The 13,967-nt window shown below is 45.3% G+C and overlaps 1 protein-coding gene across 1 annotated transcript in view; it reads left to right on the forward strand.

Annotated features, from left to right (window-relative positions):
* LOC8034316 (hemicentin-2) overlaps positions 1 to 12,899 on the forward strand; it is a 76,220-nt gene extending 63,321 nt beyond the window's left edge. Inside the window, exons 13-14 of the mRNA XM_042289150.1 lie at positions 4,556 to 4,568; positions 12,767 to 12,899. Of these exons, the coding sequence (XP_042145084.1) occupies positions 4,556 to 4,568; positions 12,767 to 12,899 (146 nt within the window). The remainder of the gene's footprint in view (positions 1 to 4,555; positions 4,569 to 12,766) is intronic.
* Positions 12,900 to 13,967: the final 1,068 nt, after the last annotated feature.

The raw sequence follows: 13,967 nt of genomic DNA on the forward strand, positions 1-13,967 counted from the left end.
TATACTATGTAAAGTTGTCTGATCGATGGTTTTTATCAGCTGCCGCTGTGCAGTCGTTTCCCAGAATATAGCCACTGCACACACCAGTTCCTTTCGGCGTGGGCTGTGGTGTTCATTTTATGAACGTATAACTCCCTGCATATATTATTTAATACTGATACAAGCATACTGTAGACGTTCCTGTGGAACAAGCGGATTGCAAGCCGTCAAAACTTGACTGTCTTTCATCCATATATGCGTCGCTCAGCCCCAAAGGAACTGGCGAAGATCCCTGGAAAAGCTGCAGGTTGTAAAGCCGGGTCTATGGTCGATTTGCCCTTGTGACCAGACACAAATGTCCCCTTTTAAATGTTGTTACGCATAACTACAGTCACCACACTGTTTTCTCGAACGGCTATTCTAGAAGAAGTGAAGCGTGCGCGTACATAGCTTTTATTGGCGCTCAAGATCCGCAAGCGTAAGTGCTCCCATAGCTTTGACTGCACACAGCCGCAGAATGTTGTCTGCTAGTGCGGGAACTGTGGTTAAGCGTAACTGGAGTTAATTGGGACCGGGTAGCGAAAGTATAACTACGGCAGAGATGGTGCTACCCCCTAACTGTACTTAAGTGTAACTTCAGCTTAAGATGCCCCTCTCGTATTCACGAAGGGTGACGTCCTGCGCAAGGTTTATCTTCTATACTCGTTTTCACCTCAAGAATCGTAGTAAAAAAAGTTCGGCTTCTCGCGGAGCATTACTAATTTCCGTCTTTATGCTGAGAATTGAGGTATATGTAGGTGCATTTCATATTAGATCTATGTTACCCTATGAAGACGTACACGTTTCAAACGCCAAAAGCATCCCTCCTGCACGTGACGACCTAATTTTGTGAGAACTATTTCGCGCGGCGTAGGAACATGGAGCAAAACTTCCCTTTTCCTTGAGGTGAAAACGGGTATAGTTCGTATGCGGAGCGCAAGTTCGTCTGCTTCTTTTGCAGGGCGCTTGTGGTAAGTCACAATGCCGAGCTCTCATTGGCTCTGAAGGATAGTGGGTAGACCTCAAGGCAGCTTGCTTTCAGGTCTACCCACTACACCTCCATCAGAGCAAATCAGAACTCGGCGTTCTGACGACACCACAGTCCCTACAAATAAGCAGACGGATCTGCGCTCCACATTGAGCAGGGACCGCATGAAATGTCTCGTGCACTGTTTCCTGCCCCCCATGAGCGAAGGTTACGGCGTGTCACGCATGCGCCGAATGCTTAGTCAGATCGGTTTATTTTGGTTTTAGTTGTGAAAGCAGAGGCGGGATTTTCGGTTCCCACTTGTACAATGCAGAGTCGAAAAAGTTGCGGCAGAAGAAGGCTACAGGTATTTCGAACGATAGCAACTGTGGAACGCTTTTGTGTGCAACACACTATAGAAACACAGAACAATTACAGGCACTTCCGTCGCTACTCCTCAGAAAAAGCGAAACTCTCTATTGACGAGGAGATCGAAATACGGAAGACGCGTTTTCATTATCATCATCATCACCACAAGCAATCGCTGTGTGGCAAACCTTCGACGCCATCACCTGCCAAGTGTACGCCGTATCGTTTCCGCGCTCGCAGCAAATTTGTTTATAGAGCTATGGTGCGCACTTCCTGCGTACCGCAGTGCTCCAAGCATGCTTTTGAATCTGGTATATGCAGCGCGGAGTACCGCACTACGTACGCGACGATGCGAACACTGTCCGCCGTCGGCTCTTGTGCAACGCTGCACTCGATGACATGACCGCAGTTGAGCAAGTCCTCTCCCTCAACGAGGCAGTGCTTGCTTTCGCCGATGACGTCCATGATTGTCGCAAGAGACAGGGCAACTGAAAAGTGATGTGCGTGATTTGACAACCATTCAGAAAAAGACGGACGCCGCGCCGGCGACGTAATATCCAGCGCGCGGGGCCGACACGACGGGGCTGGCCCGGCACGCAGGTATTTCCAGGGGAATGGGGTATCATATCAAATGTATGAGAACCTCTCTCCCCCCAATCTCCTTGCCCTAAATGTTTACACATGCGCAATTCAAGAGGGAGGTCAGGAACTCGGGACACCCCTCTCTGAGTCAGCCACTACCACACATGCGCTTGTTTTGCCTTCCGAGAGAACTTCGATGACATTGAACGCAAGAGGGGATTAAATTACTTTAATTTAGACGGGTTTAGGAGAAAAGAAGAGTGCTACAAATATCTTTCACGAGCCTAGCGCCGCTGTCCTCTATGGCAACGAATGCACAAATCACTGCGGTCGAAAGGTTTGCTTGCCACACTGCGTTAGTTCACGAGGTGGCCGCTATGGAGTGCCACTCCTCGAACTCCTCGCCAATAAAAAAGCGAGAAAATCGAGCCACCTACGGGATAAAAAATAAGGAAATGTACACACGGATATCAATAAAGAAAAACAAAATGAACTAGCCGGTGGGAACGAGGTGGCGAGTTGGGAGGAGAAAATGAGGTGGAGGGGATTCGATTATCTTCGCATTGACCCCTGGCTTGCTAATCGCAGTGCCCGGCGCGGTCACTCGCGCCATCTGGTATCGATTGTGTGAGACACTGCTGCCGCTCCTGCTGGGGACAGCCGTCGTCGCTAGCACTATACCTCCCCCTTCCCCCCCCCCCCCCCCCTTCCACGCATCATAAAACACCAGACTGACGTCCCGGCAAGCGAGAGAGGGCGCTCGCTACCTTGGGTCGCGCCGAGCGGAATAATAATAGAAACGCAAGCACCAAAAAGGGCAGTCACGTGGGGGGGTTGGTGTGGAAATGAAAGCGACGATGTGATGAGGACGATGCGAGACCCAGCGGAGGGCTCTCAGTGCCCTAGTTTTTATTTTATTTTTGACGAGCTGGACCAGGACAAGAATCCGTCTCCCACCCCACCCCCTCTAAAAAAACAAAAACAAAAAAAGAAAAACGAACGAAACGTTTTGCGGACAAAAAGGGAACAGAGAGAAGAGAATTTGATAGCAGTTATTCTGACTGTCAGCTGCTCTTCATTGTTTTTCCTTTGTCGTTGTTGTTCTTTTCCTTGTTTTTGAAAGACGTATCTCAGAGGGAGGCCCCTCCGAGATGCGTCTTTGACATGGTGCTGACGGGGCGTGAGTCTTGCAGAGAAGCCTGACGCGCACGATGGTCTTCGTTCTTTATTATTATTATTATTATTATCATTACTATTATTATTATTATTTAGACATTCCTGCTCTCTCCGCAGGTTGTTTAGGCTTGTCGTCACAGCTCTCGTAACTGCCAGTTCCGGTTTCTGCTTTTCGGGTAAAATTACTGTGTCGAGGGAATCGTGAATCAGCCCTTCATTCTCAATTCACTCGCGACCCAGCAACTTTCTTTCGTGCTTTGCTGTGCACAGCAACGGTTCTCACGTCACGTGAAACCAAAGCTAATAAACTGCGCCGTCTGTTGACTGTATAGTAGAGCGTAATGCAATGAGGCCCGTTGAACGGTATTATTAAAGATACGACTAGATGAAAGTGAATTTATCAGTCTAACCTCTCGCGTACATTGATGTGTAATCTTTTCATTCTCGTGTGAATTTGTTTATCTCCAGCGTTAAACTTGACGTTTCTGCCAAAGTAAGCATAATCTACCACATTTGTTTTTTGATAATGCAGGAAAATGGCGACTTAATAAATTAATAATCGAAGCTCAGATTAAATTCATAATACTGAACTGTAGACGTTGAGAAACATGATGTTTAGAATAAGATATGACAAATTGCGTTTTAATATTTTCTCAGTGCGCTATTATATAAACAATTGTTTAGTGTTATATTTTATAGAAAGCTTTTGATTATTCTTAAGAAATAAGAACCCTCTGCACTGCCGACCCCCCACCCCTTGGCATTTTTACTGGAATTCTGCTTCAGAATGAAAACCGGCTTTCCCAAATAATGATGAAAGAGCTGCAACCGACAAGTCCGTGCAACTTTCGCGGCGAATCAAAATAATCAATTTACGAAATTATTTTTCGAAAGACGAAGTGGCCTAGCAGTTCTTCCCAGGTGACTCTGCTGGCGGCAGTACGTCTCGCTGCCCAGTCTTTCTGCGCCCGCACGTATGTATCCACGCAAGTGTGCATGTACGCGTGTTCGTGGGCGCCGAGCCCGTGTGCACACACGTATATATTACGTACAAAAGAGGGGAGAGGCGGCGGCGGCGCACGCAATCAAAAGAAGGGACACCGTTTTACAATCTACCCAATTGGATCAGCACAATAGACCGTTTTTACAGCTCCCGCGGCTAGGGCCGTCTTTTATTGAAATTTACCGCGAGCCCCACGCGAAAGGAATTGCAACTGTCGCACGTTTTTTGTTTTTTTTAGTTATTTTGTTTTTATTCTTGTCTTAGTTGTAATACTGCTAAAGAAGAAAGTGACGGAATAAAATACTAAATAAAATATAAAGCACTACCATTCAAAGTAACACAAAAACCGTCCCCTCTTCGTGTATCTGGTTTAAGTTGCCATTGCGCGTCTCCTTGGCTCTTTACTCCGTGGTCCGTTTCACTCTGGGATAAACCGCCAGGGACGCCCAAGAGGTGCCCCGCCCAACCCAGCGCTGTGAACGTACCACGTGTTAACGTGACTCCGATAGCAACTGCTCCCCCGCTTAAGGTCACGTGATACTCGAGCGTCATTTGATTGGCTGCGGAAACTCTTAGCGACCACTGCGGACCGTCGTACACGAGGACCGAGTCCGGGAGGTTTCGCCTCCGAGTTGTAGTAGTCCGGGTTTGCGGTTTACCCCCCGCAAATTTATCGGGTATTATCCAGCTCGTAAAATAAAAGAGAAGGAAGACGGCTCTTGGCAAGGTCACCCCCCCGCATGTGCCGTCATTTTACGAGCACGAAACAAGCGTTGCTGCCAGGGGCAGGACACATCTGCACTCTTACCAAGCTAAAATTGCGTGTGTCTTTTTTTTTTGTAGCTTATTTTAGGGGGGGGGGGGGGGGTAGGAGGGGTGTTTTTCGTCTTGCTCCTCGTATAAAAACGATTGTAGAACCTTTTTTTTTTTCGTTTTAGGGCGCGTATTGTCGGTGGGGGATGGCAGTCAATGCGTTTTCGAGAATGCTCTAAGGGGTGCGGCTGGATTTTCGCCTAAGAATATGTATATATATATATCGTTTCGATATCACATGATGGCTATAAATGGCCATTAGCTATATATTGATGACTAGTGTAAAATTTCTGAGAACTGCTTTGTAGGCAGTATCGTACTCGTATCGTCGTCTAAATCGTTTCGCCCTGGGTTATTCACTGCGAAATGGAGTAGGAATTTTCTAATATCCATTTGAACGTTAATTAAACTACTCACTTCTTTTGATTATAAAGACCGATCGGTTTCATTGAAATTAATATACCGAATAGAAATTTAGATTATCACAGGCGTATCTCTGCCTTGGATTAAGGACATAAATCTCAAGTCGCAGTCTCTATGACGTATTTGGGCCATTTGCTGTTCCAAGGCTTGTTGGACTGTTATATATTCTCTAATGCCAGAAGCTGATTCACTCTGAACCTAGCTAGATTGGTTGTTGATGCAATTTTAAAATATAGAAGTGATACATGACAAATGTAAAAAAAAAAAATAGGTCTATGAATTTTCTCTTTTTCACGGCATTTTTTTTTTATATATATATATACTACATACCTACTTTCTGCGCGCTAAAATGAAGCTGAAACAATTTTATTTAACTTTTAATAAAGCTGAAATATAAAAAAAAGAGATCAATACATCAAGCGAGTATTTGCTTATTTTAAGCCCCGTCTGCATTTCCTTTTTATTATTGCACCAGAGTAGCACCTGTCAAAACTCGAGGCTCTTACACCCTGTTTTCATCTAGGCAAAACGTTCGAACTTCCTATGGCAAAATCGTGTAAGGTATTTTCAATCTTAAGATTCAAGGCTAGAAGAGCCGTTGCCCCTTTACGGATCGACACAAGACGCCGAAATCGCGTATCGATTGAAACCGCCAGCGATCTGCTCGATGCCTAATGCAGATCCACTTAGGTTTAGCGCGTGGGCAAACATAGCGCCTGCATGAATATCCGTTTGGCGTGATACATCTGCCCTTTGAGTAGCTTCAAAGGAGTCGGCGTTCTGCTACGCGTGGTTCCAGCCAGCAACTCGGTTGCGCGTCTCGCGTCAACATCGCATCCGTGTCCTAGTCGCATCCAAAAAGACGCTATACTTCGTCTCACCCTACGATGGACTAAAGGCCAAAGCCACGGGCCGCAAGGTCCAATCAGGTTGCAAGCTAAAATATGACACGCTTAACATTGGTTAGGGGTGGACGAATGATCCTCCGAGTACAAAAGCGCAGGATCATTTTTATAGCTTCGGCACTGCAAAAAGCCTGTATGACATAGCTTTCTTTGCAATGTAAAATTGTTGAGTCACTCAGTGCTATTCAGTCCAAACTACCGTCCGCCCCTCGCCATTAGTGATTCGAGACGCGGGTGCCGATACGCGCATTGAAGCGAAATACGACGCAACTTGTAAGTGGCTCGTGATTGGAGCTGGCGGCCCGTAGCTTCTGCCTTTAGTACACCGTAGGGTGAGACGAGGTATAATTAGATTTTTTTTTTCTCTATTTGTTTAGGGCGGTGTGCGAGCCTCAGAGACCTATGTTCTTTTATGGGCAGATGGAGCTTACTTATTTTCGTTTATATTGCCTACCTAAAGATAAACGCCATTAGATTGTATTTTTGTCTAAAATGTTTTAATTTTATTAATACGTGCGTCTTGAACGTAAAAGGGGCACTTATCAATGGTAGTTTCGTGTTCGTTGATGCTCATGAGAGGAACCAAACAAAGTTGTATTCCGCTTGCCAAACCTTTTTTTTAAATTTATATTTGTATATTTTTTACCCTCAGCCTTTTACGTTTCTTTCGCATTTCTTTCCTCTTTTGAAGAAACAATAAATAAAAAGGAAAGGGCGGTTTGTGGCCAAGTTTGTTGAGTGTCCCAGTTCGGAGCTCGTGGAGCGAAAGCTCGCATTGCTTATTTTAGGTAACGAGTAAGTACTCGTTACCTTTACAAAACAGTAACGGGTAACGTACTTACGTTACTTATTACGAGTAGCAGATAATGTAGTTACGTTACTCCTTACATATTCTGCCAAACACTGAATAAAATTACTTCAATTTTTTTTTGTCTTTTTAAGAGCAAATCCATTTGGATCTTTTTGTGTGTGTGTTTCTGTTTTTTTGTCGTGAGCATTTGTGTGAAACGGTAAGAATATAAGGTAATTATGTAAAGCTTCGGCATGTTAATAAGGATTCTTGAAATAATTGATACTTGATACTTATCTGAGCTCAGGAGGGCCGCGACGCTACAGAAAGGCAAGTCGCCCATGCCATGAAGGATTGAGGCGCCACTTCTGTTGATGATGAAATAGTATTTATTGTACAGATGAATTGTGTGAAGGATGATGATGATGATCATCATCATAATGTGTTGGATGGTGATGATGGGATGGTGAGAAGAGTGAAAAGCGTTAGGCCTAGCAGCGGTCTCCGCGATGGTGGCCATCGCGGGGCCGCCGTGGGCTGCTGACTTCTAGCAAGCCGGTCTCGAACGCCTGGCGAGAGCTCCCTGCGTGCCAAGCTTGTAGACGAGCCGGCCGAATTTCCGACGACACAGACAGTCCAGCACCTCAGTGGTGGGCTTCCAGGGGTTCGCGCAGGTTGTTGGCCGGGCGGTGGTCTTCGCGAAAGCGTGCCTTGGAGTCCCCCAACTTGTGACCGAGCTTGCAACCGAGCAGCGTAAGCACCCTGTCGATCGAAGACATGGTATGCGCCACTGGTCCGGCTGGCTTTCTGACAATGAAAATACAAAAACACAAAAAAGTCTTGCGCCCTCCCCCCTCCCCCCCAGTTAGCTTTATCTTCCTTTTAACGGACACGCATAAGTAAAAAAATGGCTTAGCTTACCTGGCAATGCAGGTACGCTTATGAGTACCTGCATTGTCAAAACAGTAAAGCGTGTTAGTTCATGATTTAAAAAGTAACGCAGAAGTAACGTGCGTTACATTTAATGGTAACGGTAACGCGTTCCTTTTATTTCGAAGTAATGTAAGACGATAACCCCTTCCTTTTATTTGCAAGTAACGATCGAGTAACATATTTTCTTACTCTTTTCGGTAACGCCTACAACACTGCTACTGCGTGATGCGCGTTAAACCGCAGGTGAGTAGTCGTACTGCACTGGCTAAACGTGTCATCTACGGTGTGTAACGATGTCGCCATACTCTGGCAGACTAACCTCACGCTGCCAGAACAAACACACAACCAGTGTTGGTGGTAACGTGTTACAAGTAACGGCGTTACCGGTATGCGTTATTTTTTTCGGTGACGTTGTAACGTGCTCGTTACATTCTCAAAACAGTAACGGGTAACGTAATTACGTTTCTTATTTGAAGTTACGCGTAAAATAATTATGTTACTTATTTTAAATAATGCGTAGCATAGTTACGTTACTCGTAACATTTTCTAAATCAAAACCTAAAAAAAAAGTATGCTTACATTCTTTTCTTGTTCCTATACTTCGTTTTACCTAAGTATAGACGCAGCCCAATCTCCGAGCTGATGGAACCAATCAGACAACGGCAAAAAAGCACCATGTTCGTCATGTTTCTGTACGTGTTCTTTCATCTCTGAACCAATCATAAAAAAAAAAAAAAAAGAAAAGCCCAGTGTCTCGCGCTTTTGAAGCTGCTTGATTACTCTCATTAGCTCGTAGCGTCCGCTGCGTCTGGACTGAAGCTGAAACAAAGTATAGGCGCCGAGTCATTATTTATTTCACTCATTCCACTTACCTTCAAAATTGTGCCTGTCGTTTCCATATGCACAAATTCCTACTTTAGAAATATCCCAAAGCCCCCGCCGTTTGTCCTTTTGACAAAAAAAATATATGTCGCAATAGAAAAATGCGGCTACCGCCAATTTATCGATAAAAAAAACAAAAAAAAAACGGTAAAGTAACCTGCGTTACTTTGTATCGCTAACGGTAACACGTTCTTTCATTTTCGAGTTAACGTAGGTCGGTAACGCGTACTTTTATTTTGCAACTAAGCAGTAATGTATTTCGTTACCTTTTTTTTCGGTAACGTCTACAACACTGCGCACAACACAATTACTTTCGCTACCTATTATGGCAATATCTCCCTTTCTTTGCACAACAGCCCCCACTTTTCATAGCTGTGACCTTCTCCCTCTGTTCGCGTTCTATGGCTTTTTGTCCAAGTGGAGGAAGTCTTAAATTTTTAATAAGTTAGCAATGGTATATTCTGCGCTATTAAGATACGTCATTAAATCTTGATTATAAAGTACTGTTGTGTTGCTCGTTAAGGATTATTCTCTATCCAGTTGATAGTGTTGTTCTGTTTCACCAACTTAATAGGCAAAACTTTCTTTATTATATTTTTTTTCGCAATAAGAAACATGTCAGTTTTACTTCGCGAAGCGAAATACATTTACCTTACAATCATGTTCAATGACCAGAAGGCAAACCACAAGGATGTGACTTGCTTGAGCTGGTATATTTAATTATATTCCTGGGTAGACGGACACAAATTTTGGTTTATTTTTTAATCGTACAAGGGTATTTAGACAAGTCAAGTTTGTGTTGGACCGGGATAAAACTCGTTCATTTTGGATCTTGAATTCTTGAGGAACATTTGCGAGTTTATCTTAAGTTTTCTTTTTGTATTTTCTGGTGTTCGAAAGTTACAACCTTTGTATTAATCAACAAAAATTAGCGAATCCTTAACAATGTGAGGATTTAAGTTCGGCCTCAGTTGCAGACATTAGTGCCGCGTACGACGAAATATTTTAATGTGCAGTCTTTCTGAAGTAAGCGACAGTTCGAAATAAACACTTCCATCCCGCCTCAGTCACTCACGAACGGCTGTCCCGCAACTTTTAGCCCGACACCTCAACGCTACATATAACTAAGAACAGGAGGAAAAAAGGTTTAAGAAAAGGTGCCACTGAAAGGCATCGCCCGAAGACCGCTTCCGCAATCCCCAACGGACCCTTCTTTCGGTAGAGAAACGGAACCAGGAGATCCCCCCCATCCCTCCTCCTAACACCCCTCCCCCCACCCCAACCCCACCAATAGCAGCCGTTTTATCTTACGGTGGACCGCACAAGACGCTAGGGGGTCATCGAAACCAATCCAATCCAGTATGAGTGTCACGTGACTTTGAGAAGGTGCGCAGCTACGCGTGGACCGCGTACTCACGTGATAAGGTTAGAATCGCTGGGTTGGATGGGATGGTTCGTCGCCTACGCTACGGTTCATCGTGAGGAGAGACGGAGCCCGGAATCAGCGGCACCGGCAGCAGCGGCAGAAGAAACAGCTCGACGGGAGGGAAGAGCCCGGGTGCAGCGGGGTCCCTCTTTTGTGACCCCCGTCCCCAAGCCCGGCGAAACTCATTGATTGCGTCCGCGAAAAGCGTCCCTCCGGTTTCGCCGTACCGTACCGTCAGAAAGGGACTCTGTCGCCTTGTAAATAGAAGCGTGCGGGAAGGAAGGCGCAGAAACGAACGCGGAGCCGATGAGTGAGGCGTGAACAGTTGCCCCGTCGGCCCGAGGTTTCCGTGTTGGCGAAGAAAGGCGTCTTTGATTCCCGGGGCTTGCATGGTGCGATAGGAAGCGCCTTCTCGAGTCTGTTTTTGTTTAGACTGTCCCGAAGGGGAGCGGACGCACGTATAAGCCATGGCGTTTGGTGGGAGGCGTTCCAGACGTGGACGAAGTTTGTCGGGTTAAGACGGCAGAGGTTTGGTTTTCTAGGGATGTCGTTACTGTTTTTACTTCATTTTGTTTTCTTCCGCGCGTGTCTGTATGGAGAGGCCCACGTGGGAGTCCGTTTGCATCTTGTGGTCTTGGCGTGTGGCTATTTTTGTTTACGTTGCTGATTGTTTTTGTGGGGCGTTGTTGTCTGTTTTGCTCTCTTTGACGGCTGTTTGCTTCGTTAGTGGTACTAGGAGTCTTATTGCCTCTTTGTGGCTGCCGCTGATTCGCCCCTCATTGACTACAATGCGTCCTTGCCTGGGTGTGTTGCGATTCAAATGCTGCTCATGATGTCTTTTAGCACAGTCTTGTTTCATTCAGAAAAGTGGTCGGTGTCATTCCGCGGAGGAGAGATACCACTCATTGAACTTGCTTCTAGCATTTCTGGTTCGAAGAATTTTTTTTCTTTTGTGATACCACATGACGAGCGATGTAGAAATATTAAGGAACAGATAATATATATTTTTGTTTTTGTCAAAAAAAAAAAAAACACTTTTTACTTGAATCTTACATATCACCGCATATTTCCGTCTGAAGTTCTCTTTTCCTGTATCATCTTACCGATAATACCAAAATTACGGTCAGAAATAGGTGAGAGCTAATTAAGAAGGGCATCGTCGCATTTATTCGGTGCACAAAAGTAAACTTTTCGGAAATGTTTTTTTTTTTTTATTTTGTTATACAATAGCTGTAAAAGTACCCACGTCTCGAAAAGCATAATCACAAACACTGACGACCGCTTGGTTGCTCTACATACCAACTAGTGAAAAGCATTATGACTTACAGTAAACATTCAGTTGGCTGCCTACTGTAAAACGAAGTGAAAGTTCATATTTATGGATCCTAAAATCTCCCCTATTTTGGAAGCTTAAGTAAAATCCTACGTAAAGACCACTGCTGCCGGCCGCTTACATTCGGCACTGGGCTAATTTCGTATTGGCGAGAACCCCATGCATTATTTTCGTTTGCTGATTCCTACGACCTCCCTAATGTCTGCACCATGCCTATGCTTCGCTCGACTCTGTTTTGGTATCTTCTATAGAGAATTTGTCATTCCCTAGATTTTTTTGCGTTTGAGTCAAAACTGTGAAGACCCATGAGTTCGAATATTTCCGAACGCCCAGATATTTCGGTACGTCTCGATAAGGTGAATTTATTCTGCTGACCAGTGATCGCAGTCTCAGCAGTGTTTGGCTAAACGACTTTCCTCACATTCAATCCCGTCTGGGTTTTATAAAACGTAGACTGAGTCAGCACTGCCTAGATAACAAGGCCAATGCCGCCTAAAAGACAACCTAAACAACCACCAAGAAGGAAAGGAATATGACGTTTAGGGAAGGGGGGGGGGGGGAGGGGGGGGGGAGGGGGGGGGGGAAGGCGCAAGCCTTGTCATCTAGATGGTAATGGCTGGTCTCCGGTAAGTGACATAATAATTAGAGCACCAAGGCTCTGCTTTCTAGGATAATGTGGCCGAGTTCACCATCGGCTGAAAGGGAGTGCGGTGAGCTCGTCCATAGCCTCCTATATACTGACTATAAACCTGGCAGATCGCCACGAGAAGCGGCCGCCGAAATGGAAAAGGTGGAGTGGCAGACAACGGATGAGAGGAGAGCCACGTGACTGGCGCCCCGCTGCGGCGAGACGCCGAAACACACTTCTCCCGTTCGAACGAGTGTGTTGCGGGTCCTCGCCGCTGCAAAAGCTGTGCGCCGACGTCCAGGTTTTCCGAGAAATGGCTCTTTGGTGCTCTGTGCTACCAGATCCTCGCGCTAAAATCTGAGGCCGGGCACTTTATGGCTCCGTTGTCGAATTGACAGGCTTCGTTAGTATAGAGGCTATGGCACCACCAATCCTAAGAGCACCACCTAGTCTCACGAGCTGGCACATTTCTGTTCCTTAGTGGTCGACGACCGTGACCTGCTCAAGCCACCTTCAAGCGACGTTGTCCCGGGTCCCCGTCAGACAGATAAGGGCCAGGGCCGATGGGCCATCCAGCATTTTCAAGACGGCAGCCACGAAAAAAAGGAGTCTTCCAGAGGACGTGCCGGTGAGGACATAGAGTTATTATAATGTACGCTAGAGGTTCAACTGGCGCTAGTGTCTATGCGACTTCCGGGAGGCAAATTGAAGCAGACAGCAACCAGTCTACTTTTGCGGTGCTCCCGTGCATTCCTATGGGAAAACGCGCGTGAAATTTGTCTCTTCGCCGGAAAATAACATGAATAACTTTTATTATTTCGGTTGTACTGGATAGTATGCACATTTATTAATAATGTAAAAGTATAATTGCTTTAATTACAGCATTTTTCTTTACCACTGAGCGATGTTAAGCTTCGCTATATTTCAGGCCCAAACCTATGTTCCATGGCAGGTATGTAAAAACGAGCGACGATTTTAAGCAAACTAACGATCGAAAAGAATGTAGAGTGTGTTCAAGGTTCGCTAGCATTGCGGTGGCGCTTATATATATTGCTAATATGCCCGTTCTGTCATTCTATGAAAATGACTCCGTCGTGCATCTTTGCGATCGTTTAAAAAACATTTGAATGTAAGAAATAAAGTGCGTAGACTACGAAAGGTGCGCCTTTTTATTATTTCCTATGTCGGGCAGTTCTTATCGGGCACCTGTTCTCTGACTTCTCCCTATTTGAAAAGATTTGGAGCGTGCGGTTGATGATTTGAACCGAGAACATGCATCTTAGCACATATTCATGAGCAGAAAGAATAAAGCAGTACTTATTTATTGCAGATCGGATTATATTACGTGGCTTTCAATTTATTTTGATCGCCTGCATGCACAAGGAGTTACTTATCCAGTGTTAATGCGTAGTTTTTGCCGTCTCTCTTGGTTTTCCACATGTCCTTCGTTCGCTTGACACGTATATCCCCCATCGTGGAAAGCGCCGATGCCGTGTTCGCGCTAACAGTGTCCGACAGTGCACATAAATACATGTACGAAGCGGTTTTAGCACCGTTTTTCATGCTACGAATTTCAAAGAAAAACGCCGTAACTGACCAATTATTTCGTCTGAGTGACTGAGAAATGTTCCAATGTGCCAGTACGTACGAAATATTCGTGATATTTGCTCTTATAATCGAGCGCAGCGAGAAAATGTACTCGCTTTTCCCCATAGAAAT

Source organism: Ixodes scapularis, unplaced genomic scaffold (genome assembly GCF_016920785.2).
Source record: "Ixodes scapularis isolate PalLabHiFi unplaced genomic scaffold, ASM1692078v2 PGA_scaffold11__112_contigs__length_91849675, whole genome shotgun sequence".
Lineage (NCBI taxonomy): Eukaryota > Metazoa > Arthropoda > Arachnida > Ixodida > Ixodidae > Ixodes > Ixodes scapularis.